Source organism: Cyprinodon variegatus, unplaced genomic scaffold (genome assembly GCF_000732505.1).
Source record: "Cyprinodon variegatus isolate N-32 unplaced genomic scaffold, C_variegatus-1.0 Scaffold223, whole genome shotgun sequence".
Lineage (NCBI taxonomy): Eukaryota > Metazoa > Chordata > Actinopteri > Cyprinodontiformes > Cyprinodontidae > Cyprinodon > Cyprinodon variegatus.
Window position 1 is genome coordinate 28,266 of NW_015150676.1, and position 10,391 is coordinate 38,656.

Here is a 10,391-nt window from a genome sequence, read left to right on the forward strand (position 1 = left end):
AGTCTTTCACACAGTGCCCGGTCATTCAGAGCTCGGGGGGCTTTGGGCTTGTAGTTGGCAATAGCCCTGAGGCCCCTCCACACTGTGGCAGAGTCGTTGGCAGAGAACTGCTGCTGGAGGCGATTTGCATACACAGATTTAGCCTTCCTCATCTCCCTGCTAAACCTGTATTTCACCTCTTTGTAGCTGTCTCTGTCCCCGCTCTTGCGTGCTACCGAGTCCAATCATAAAAAAAGAAAGCCAGATGATTGCATTGACTCTTCAGCAATCCCTCACACTAAGCATGCTTGTAGCGACATTGGAGAGGAAAACTCCCTTTGAACAGGAAGAAACCTCCAGCAGAACCAGGCTCAGTGTGAGCGGCTGAGGTTAGCTGGGGTTCAAGGAGACAGAAGCAAAAATAGAGACATAAACTAAATAAGTTCTGTGGTGCTCCGGCCCCGCCAGAAGACTTTGATGCTGTGAATGTACATACGCTTGGATTATTAACCTAGAAAAGGATTATAGTAGTCTTTCCCAGACACTGGTGGTGGAATAATAATAACCAGAAGGAGAGCAGGACTAAGAATGAGAGAGGAGATGAGGTAGAGGTGGGTGAAAGTTGACTTGAGTGCAGGAGAGAGAAGCAGGGCCAGGAGATCATTGAAGGTGATCCTTCAAGATGATTTGCTTCGGAGAAAGTGTGGCTCCAGAGTTCATTGGCTGCGGCTGAGGGACATCTCAGGGGATTCAGCTGAAGCTGATAAGAGTCTTCCAGATTGAATTTATGCTTAATCTTCATTTCCTAACAAAGATAAAGTTTCTGTCCCCTCCTCACTCACTGCAAAAAATTTAAATCTAAATAGTTAATTTTTTCTTAAGATAAGTGCATTTGTTCTTGAATTGAGGAGATGAGTGAGACACTTTGCCAATGGAACCAGACAATTTACATTTGAAATAAGAAAGAAAAATATTGCATTGTCTTTTTACAAGTGCATATTATTTAATTATCTTATTTATGAGCAAAAATATTAATTCCATTGGCAAATCATCCCATTTACATACTAAAATTAAGGGTAAAAATTTCTTGAATCAAGTGTATTTACCCTTAATTTTAGTATGTAAATGGGATGATTAAATGATCAAGTTTACACTTGATTCAAGAAATTTTTACTTATTTCTAGATGATTTTTGCAGTGCTCATGGCCTCTCTCACCTGCCAAATCACTGCGAAGCTAACAGTTTCTGACTCTGAGAATCTTGTGATTAAGATCTTCAAAGCATTAAATCTGTGGGTTTGTTCAGATTAAACCAAATAAAAATCTATTTTACAGCAATTCTCAGCGTACAGCGTCTGATTGGCCTGCCGTCCACCAGAACGGCTGTTTTTGGTGCCATGGCAACAGCCTGCTTGACTTCCTGGATGACAGGGGTGGTGTTTGGGAGCATCCCAGTCATCTACGACTGGGTCAGGTTTGTTAGCTCAGGAATGCTACCTCTAGCTTCCTTTACTGGTTTTTAATAAATCCTCTTTCTGGGCTTTCAGGTATGATCCTGCAGAGATGCTGTGTGCTGTGTTCTGGGAGAGCAGCTACTCAGACATGATGACCTATATCCTCTGTGCTTTCTCCATCTGCATCTTTCTGCCTTTCCTCCTCATGCTTATCTGCTCTCTAAGGAATGCTGTGAGCTGCAGCTCCAGCAACAGGTACACCAGGTGACCCTAGTGACAAGGTTTCCTTCTAGTTCACAGTCTTTAACTACTCTGTCAGCGTCTCCAGTCTTCACGTGTTTGACTGATAGAGTCAGTGAAGGTGACCCATTTGAATGCTGTCTGCTGATGTGACTGTTCATTAGGAAGCAATAGATGAGAAACATGTTGCATTGGAAAAAAATCTAACTCTAGATGAGTCATTCTTTCTTAAAATAAGTGTATTTGTTCTTGGATTGAAGAGGTAAAAGAACCATTTTGCCAACGGAAAAAAAGACAATTTAAATTAAAATAAATAATTTACACAATTGCATTGTCTTATTTCAAGTGCATATTATCTAGATATCCTATTTTAAGTGTAAAAATATTCATTCCATTGGCAAACTATTTACCTACTCAGATTAAGGGTAATTCATTTAATTTAAGAAATGTTTACTTATTTACTTATTTACATGGCAAATCATCTAATTTACGTAAGTAAATCATCAAATTTACTAACGTAAATTAGATGACTTATTTTTTACTCTTAAAATAGGATCTTAAGATAAAATGCACTTAAAATAAGACAATGCCATTGTGTTTACTTATTTAAAATGTAAATTGTCTTGTTCCATTGGCAAAATGTTTTTTACATTCTCAATTCAAGAACAAATGGACTTATGTTTAGAAAATAATGACTTTTTTAGATTTAGATTTTTTCCAGTGCATTTAGGAAAACATAGAAAAGGATATAGTGAGTGAGGAAAAGAAAAAAAATCATTACAAAATTTATCACTGCATCTTCAGCAGGATGCAACACATCATCTTGCAGCAGGAACAGTGGAGCTTGTTATGTCGTTATGATTTTGATTACAATTTATGACTAAATAATCCTGATGTATCATTAAAGTAAAATGATAAGTTTTACACAGTAATAGTTTCATTAAGTTTGAGGTAATAATGAGGTAATAATTCAGACATCTTTACTGTGTTTCTCTTCAGTCCCAGTGATGAAGAATCAGATCTGTCTGAGGTGGCGCCTCTCTTAGTGGCTTCTTACGTCGTCTGCTACACTCCCTTTTTTATGTCTGAGGTACACATATTCTAACTTCCAGTAACTTCTAGTACAAACTTTCTAAACTAAAAAAAAAGTAATAAAACACAGGGATTAGAACCTGCTGCTGTTTCCATTTACTGGAGCAGCATATTTTTCAAACTATAGATGGATGACTCAGCATTTTTGGTTCTGTTTTTGTTTTCTTTTTTGAGTTTTCATTACTTTCATTCATGTCTTTCTGTGTTTTTCAGTTTATTGATTTCATCTCTATTTTGTGTTATTCTGCTTATTTTTGATTGTATTTGAGCTCTTTGGTATTGTTTGCCCTCTGCTGATCTCTTGTGTCAGTCTTCTTCTCTAGCTCCATTCTAGCCTCCTCTGTCTACACCTGCTCCCAACCTGCTGGTTTATCAGTATTTTGTTTTTTGGGATTTTTGCCCCTGTTTTCCTCTGGATGTTTATTCAATTTACAAGGCTCACCTCTACTTTTGGGTCTTCAAAAACACTTAACCCTGACAATAGATGTACTCTTTATATTTTTTGTCCTGACCTTGTCTTTTTGTTCTGCTCCATTCACCAATCAGCTGATCCTACTGGGTCGGAAGAACCTGGCTCCTGCCCCTGATTGGTTGCGGACCCTGTCCTCAGTGATGTCGTACCTGGACTGCTGTCTGAACCCGTTCATCTACTGTTACCATCAGAACTTTCGTGAGGCTGGTCTAGCCCTGTTGTGGACCAGAAAACCAAGGAAACCAGTGTTAGAGCCGGTCCTCACTGCCATCACCAGAACAGATTTAGCCTGTTAGACAGATGATGCTGAAATCAGGGAAGAAATCAACAAAGTTTTCATGGGCCTCAGAAAAAAAATGAAAGTACTCACTTTCTTTAATCAAAGAAAGGAGAACAGACATCATGTGAAAATAATTTCTACTTTAATAAACTATATTCTAATGGTTTTGGTTTTTGGTCTTTTTTCCTTTGGTTTTGGTTCCATAACAGTAATCCTGCAACCTGAGGACACAGGCCTTATTCAGATCAAATGTATTTATGTTTCACTTTGGAATATATTCATTTGATTTTATATTTCTGCATTTTGCAATATTGCATCTCCCCATGTTATATACTTGGTTCCAGTATGCAGGCTCTCTCCATAGTTTTTTTTTTCACCCTGCAGCCATTATTTGATTTCCTGACTCAAACACTCTCTTGTAAAACAGCAGCATCTGAAACATCCTTTGTGGGATTCAGGTTGTGTAAAAACAAGATCATCTGGCTGAAAGATGTTCGGAAAAACATTAGATAAGCCTTAAATTACCACCAAACATTAACGCTATGCATCACTAAACACGATCCTACACAGCAGTGGCAGCATCATGCTTTGGGGCTAATTTTCACAAGGAGGGACATACAAGGGGGGGTTTAAAGCTGCTGCACATAAAAATGAAGCATGAGAGCAGATTAGCAGAAAAACACATAGGTGTCTTTCCAAATAAAAAAAAAAAAGATGGCTTTCAAAGTTCAGAAACGTATGTTGGAGTGGGTGTAGGCTCAGAGATCAGTAAACATAGGTGTCAAAAGTCTTAATTCAATTCAATTCAATTCAGTTTATTTATATAGCACCAATTCACAACACATATTAAGGCACTTTACAGTTCAACCACTCGTTATTAATGTTTATTACTCCAGTAAAAGTTTCCTACTGTTTCAAAACACTTTTGAAGAAGTTAGAGCATCACTGGAAAAACGATCTAGAAATAAGTACAAATTTCTTAAATTAAGTGTATTTACCCTTGATTTGAGTAGGTAAATGAGATAGTTTGCCAATGGAATCAGTATTTTTACTCTTAAAATAAGATAATTAGATCATATTCACTTGAAATAAGACAATGCAATTGTTTTTTTCTTAATTTAAATCTAAATTGTCTTGTTCCATTGGCAAGATGTCTCTTTTATCTCCTCAATTCAAGAACAAAGGCACTTATTTTAAGAAAAAATTACTTATCAAGATTTTGATTTTTACTCCAGTAAAAGTGTAAAAGTATCATTTTAATCTAAAGTATAAAAGTTAAAGTAATGCAGGAAAAATTGTTAAGGTCAGAAGCTTTACTGGACTACCCACTTAAAGGAACATTTTTCTACAATTCTGGATGATAACTTCCTCAGACTTCATTTTCTTAATTTTATAACTAATGGTAACAGTGTCACATTTAACTTTGCATCATCTTGAAAAACTATTTATTCCGGTATGAGGCAAACAACAAGTTAGGGCAGCACCGAGTCAAACCACAAAGACATTTTCTGGATGGAAATAATTATTTTGATGGTTTTTATTTTCTATAAATACCACCAGGCCATAATGAAAGTGACCTTAAAGGGAACAAAACTACCGAGTCTATTTTTAAATAGGAGTAGAAAGTAGAGATCATTGTAAAAAAAGATCAGAGGAGTAGAAGTAAAAAGTTGTCTGAAAAATAATTACTCCAGTAAAGTATAGATAGCCAAAATTTCTACTGAAGGTAATGAAGTATTTGGTCTTTGTTACTGACACTGTTGTCAATAAGCCTACAGCATGCAGCTAGTCTGATATGGAGGGAAGGAGCACCGATAGGCCAAAGCATTTCACACTAAATTGAATCCAGAAATGCAGATCAAAGCTGCAAAATCATAAATAATAACTATATTTTCATGCCACAAAGTGACTCGTGTTTTACTTTGACACCGATCGTATGATATATTCCTGGTGCTTCCTTTTTGTACATTGAGGTGCATTCGATGCAGTATTTTACATTTCCTCATTGCAGGTTTTAGGTCAGGTACTCCTAATTTTATTTATTTATTCATATTTATGGATTAGCATAGCCCTAAATTCATAACTAAATCTAATTAAGAATCATCAGCATCACCTGAAAATACATCCATTCTGACAAAGTTTTAAACATTTAGTAAAGCAGAAATGGAAAAATGAGCATATCTGATCTCACCACGGTGGTTTCCTGTTTTGGTAGAGGTTAGAATAAACAGCAGAGTCTAACTCACCACTGTCAAGGTTAACCAGTAGATGTTGAAAAGTGAAACTGCTTTTTGTTCCTCAGGGAGGTTTCAGAAGCCAACAAACCCAGGACACACATCATGTTTTTCATCTCTATTTATGACAGGGCCGTACGCAGGGCCCAGAAAATACTGAGGTCAACCCTAACCTACTTCTAGGTGTGTTCAGTGGCGTACACCCCAGAAAATGTTTTTGATTCAATTAATTAAATCTTGCAGTTTTCAGAGTCTTAGGGAGCAAAAGCAACATCATTCTGCCTTTGGAATAGGCAAGTCGGTGCATTACTCTGTTCCTCTTTCGCTGCAAGACATTTCAGCCATTTGAAACTTAGAAACTTCATTTTTATGTCATCTTTCTTTTGAAGTTTCTGTCTACAACTGGTTAGAAATGTTTCACTAAAGATATTCCAGTACAATTGAAATGAGTTGCTTCATATTTACTTGAGTATTTAAAATAGACACCCAGACTCTATTACATTATCATAGTGATAATAATGCCTAATCTGTTCACTCTTTCTATGGAAATTCAGCTTTTGAACATAATCCTATCATTATATTACACAATACTTCAAGTAACATGCATTTAATATTGGATTTTTAAACACATATCAGCGTTATCTTCCTTTTCTAGTACCTGCTCTCCTTCTCCTCACTGCTCCTCTTGCTGCTTGGCATTTTCCTTCCTATCCTGTTTTTCCTATAGTGAAGAATTTCAACACACACATGAAACAATCTAAATCTAGATAAGTAATTTTTTCTTAAAGTAAGTGCATTTATTCTTGGATTGAGGAAGTAAAAGAGACATTCTGCCAATGGAACAACACAATTTACATTTAAAATAAGAAAAAAGCAATTGCATTGTCTTATTTCAAGTGCATATTATCTAATTATCTTATTTTAAGAGTAAAAAACACTCATTCCATTGGCAAACAACCTAATTTTTCTGCTCAAATTAAGGGTAAATACACTTAATTTAAGATATTTTTACTTATTTCTAGATGTTTTTTCCAGTGCAGTCAAATACTAAAAGATAGAAATGCAAACAATATGCCATTTCAACATCATATTTTTATTTTTATTAGTCATTTTAACATGAAATGAAATTAGTTTTACACATCCCAGAGCAACCCAATGTCAAAGTATGAAATAGTTAAAAAATGCTACAAAATAAGTTGAAATAAGATCAAATATGCACATTTAAGCAATTATATTAAATACATAAATATAGGAGTCTACAATATTACAAGAGTGAATAAAAAATGGGGCATTCTTAGGCTTTGTCAAGGACCATTATGGTGAAACTTGAAGTTAGGGCAAGTTAACACATAAAATTATTATTGTTATTTTGAAAATTAACTGGATGTTTTATTTGTTTCCGCGCACGACTTCTTGTCCCGTGCGATCTGTTGTGTGCCATCTTGATGCATTGAGCTACAGAAACGTTTTATTTTCAGTCATAGACATCGTTAACATATCGGTTGCAAAATGAATGTTGATTCACCTGCTGTTAATTGATAAACAACCAGTAAATATAGAGTTAAAAATCTTTGGTACGATGTTCCTTTGTTGTCTGAGTAATTCAATTGGCTGAAATATTTCCTCATGGAAATACAGGGTGTTTTTTTTTATCACATTCATCAACAACTTAAACTGTTCTCCGACTGCTTTAGCAGCTTAATGGGCTCCTCTTCCAGTAACTGTCGGACTAATAAACGGCATCTGTAGCCTGCATGGCAGTTCCATTGTCAGTTCTGTGACAGTCCATAATATTAAGTGTGTCTCAGCCCCCCCCTTCAGTGTCCACCATATTGGATCAGTCCATTTGCTGCACATGTTCAGAAAGGTCCAAACAGACAGCAGCAAACCATTAGAAAACAAACCATGCAAAGAGCAGTGTTGCCAACTTAGCACTTTAGTCGCTATATTTAGCCACTTTTCAGATCCCTCTAGCACTTTGATTTCTAAAAAGCTCCTAGCGCCAAATCTAGAGACTTTTTTCTGCTACTGGAGACTTTGGAGACAACATCTAAAAGCAGCGAACTCTGCTCTCCAGAGCGAGTAGATTGGTAACCCCGCCTCCTGCTCTCCTCTATCTTGTCTGCTGTCATGATTCATGCAGCTATTATTTCATCCAAATGAAAAATGGAGAACAGAGAAGCAGATCATGGCTTGTCTACAGTGAAAAGAAGGACTGGGTTATTTACTTTGGCCTTTTTGGAAACAGGAAGGAGCAATCAGCTAAGTTAGAATGGGCTTAGTGATTGGAAAAAATCTTTGGTTCGTTTTGAAACGGCATGAAAAGTTAGCTGAGCACATTGCCAATATAAAAAGAAAAAGGGACCAAAGAAAGCATATATAGGAAAACAAAAGGGATGAGAGGGACAAAATGTAGAACAAATAATAATAATAATGTTTGTATATTCTATTAACATTTCTCTATCTGTACAATGGGTTTGTTTTCTCAATTCAACGGCCCCCCGCCTGTCTTTACCTAAGGCCCCAAATTTCCTAAAGCTGCCCCTGACCACAGTGACAGTGCGTGTTGATGATGCATAGCATGCATGCACAAACCCTCAAGCTTTTTTTTATGAGATAGTGGCACTAATCTTTGCTCTTCAAATATAAATCATCTCACAGTTTTGTGGAAGATCTAGATCATCGTTCTACGTTCTTTTTTAGTCAAATTTATTTTAATTTTTTCTATATCACAATTTAGGCAAAATATAAATAAAATAAAATACTGCTAACATGACCAGGGTGTCCTCAGTGGTGGATACTGCCCTGGTTTATGACTTTATTTGTGACATAAACGATGAAATGCAGAAAACTACAAACGGTGCACATAAAGCATCCTGGCTGGGTAGTTTAGGCTTAAAAACTTCCATCAATGGAAAATTACAGAGATGTTTTGAAAAGCTGCTGCTTGACCACACAGGATGCTGCAGTTCCAAGAATAGAAACAGAAGATGAAGGTTTCTGTGAAGACATACAGCGGAAAGCAGCCGTCGTTGGACAAAAGGTGAACATGAATCTACAACATACTCAAGCTTTACTCACCTTTATATGTATTGATCATAATAAGCAATGTTCTGGAAGACATAAATACTGAGTTGGTGGAAAACACTACTTTTGTTTCTACAGTATCTGTAGCCAGCATCATTTCAAGTTAGTGGAAAACAAAGTTGTTCTTTTTGTTCTTTTCTATTTTTAAGCATAATTATGGCACCTGTTACATAAATAAAATAAGTATTAGATAGTGAAGGAAATGACATCAGTTGCTTTTGGCTACTTTTTGCATAATAACTATCACTGAAAGAGACACATTTTTCCTGCTAGATTATCATTGTGGCTGTAATTAAACCTTTACTTAAGACAGCTTACCTTTATCTAGATGACTTAGTCAATTATAGACCTATATCTAATCTTCCTTTCTTATCTAAAGTTCTTGAGAAAGTAGTTGCCAAACAAGTGTGCGGTCACTTACACCATAATGAACTCTCCCTATGTCCTCCAGCAGTCTAAGCCTATAGCAGCATAACTATAGAGATGGCTCAGGATAACCTGAGCCACTCTAACTATAAGCCTTATCAAAAAGGAACGTTTTAAGCCTAGCTTTAATGTCATCTTTGCAGAAGGTCATAACAACACAGAGGCACTCTACTAGAAGTTCTTTGAAGAAATTTGAAAACCCACTTGTGATATTTGGTGTAATCGAATGTTTTTGTTTGGTTTATCCTGTTTAAACTGTTGCTGTTTGCATAACTTTTCAATAAACATTATTTGCAATTGGGCTTAAAAATAGTAGTTGCAATAGCAGATATACAATTGAAACCAAACAACGTGATCAGAAATAGTATAAGAGAGAGAGAAAAGAGAGGACCTCAATAAGTTTGATCCCGTCCTGGGGACAGTTTTCAGATTCCTGGTCTCCAGATAAATACTGAAAGCTCTCTGTCATCTCTTCTCCAGATGGTAGAAAAGCTTGAGAACCAGTAAGTATTGGGATGATGCAGCTCCTGCCTCCTCCTCAGAGTCTGATATGGTCCACCAGAAGAAGAAACAAAACCAATGCAACTGCAGCAGAGATAATCAGTCTGATGGTGGCTTCATTCTGGCACCAGCTGCTGTTCTCTGAGGAAGAAAACATTAGATAAAGACTTTTGTTTGACCCTTTGCCTGTTTGACATGTTTAACGCAGCAAAGATGTAACACCACTGTGGACATGTCATTTTTCTGTGTAGTTTGTAATGTTGTGAAGCCTCACAATTGTGAGGTTTTGGTGCTTTTTGGGGATATAAGAGAGGGTTTTTTTTTTAGGTTTTATGTGTGATGACCTTACTATGGACTCTGTGAATTAAGTTGAACCTGGTGTTAAACTGTGTTAGTTTTGAAGTGGAGTGGTTGTAAAGCGTGTGACCCAGAAATGGAGGCCTCATTCTTCAAGGCAGCTGTCACAGGTTTGAGTCCCAGCCCACTACTGCCTTTTGTCGTGTGTCTTTCACCTTCTTTCTCAACCCTGTTTCCTGTTATTTGCTTTAAATTAAGCACTAGTGGGAAAAACATGTTAGGGAAAACATCCCTAAGAGCACTTCACTCTTAATCTGCAGGTTTACTAGT

At 36.6% G+C, this 10,391-nt stretch overlaps 2 protein-coding genes across 2 annotated transcripts in view; one reads left to right on the forward strand and one right to left on the reverse strand.

Annotated features, from left to right (window-relative positions):
- The first annotated feature begins 1,375 nt into the window (after positions 1-1,375).
- LOC107088581 (putative violet-sensitive opsin) lies at positions 1,376-3,532 on the forward strand. Its single transcript, XM_015380853.1, has 4 exons — positions 1,376-1,452; positions 1,526-1,687; positions 2,672-2,762; positions 3,311-3,532. Exons 1-4 carry the CDS (start codon positions 1,376-1,378, stop codon positions 3,530-3,532), a joined length of 552 nt encoding a protein of 183 aa, XP_015236339.1.
- A 6,054-nt stretch (positions 3,533-9,586) lies between these two features.
- The window catches only part of LOC107088585, a 6,498-nt gene continuing 5,693 nt past the window's right edge, over positions 9,587-10,391 (reverse strand). The window contains exon 4 of the mRNA XM_015380856.1: positions 9,587-9,905. Coding sequence (XP_015236342.1) covers positions 9,802-9,905 — 104 coding nt within the window. The 3' untranslated portion in view covers positions 9,587-9,801. The remainder of the gene's footprint in view (positions 9,906-10,391) is intronic.

Bases quoted from the DNA above. Each gene is read 5' to 3' on its own strand.
- LOC107088581 (XM_015380853.1), top strand. From the start codon at position 1,376: ATGGCAACAGCCTGCTTGACTTCCTGGATGACAGGGGTGGTGTTTGGG. The intron at 1,453-1,525 runs GTTTGTTAGCTC...CTGGGCTTTCAG, and splicing joins GTCATCTACGACTGGGTCAG to GTATGATCCTGCAGAGATGC. The intron at 1,688-2,671 runs GTACACCAGGTG...GTTTCTCTTCAG, and splicing joins AGCTGCAGCTCCAGCAACAG to TCCCAGTGATGAAGAATCAG.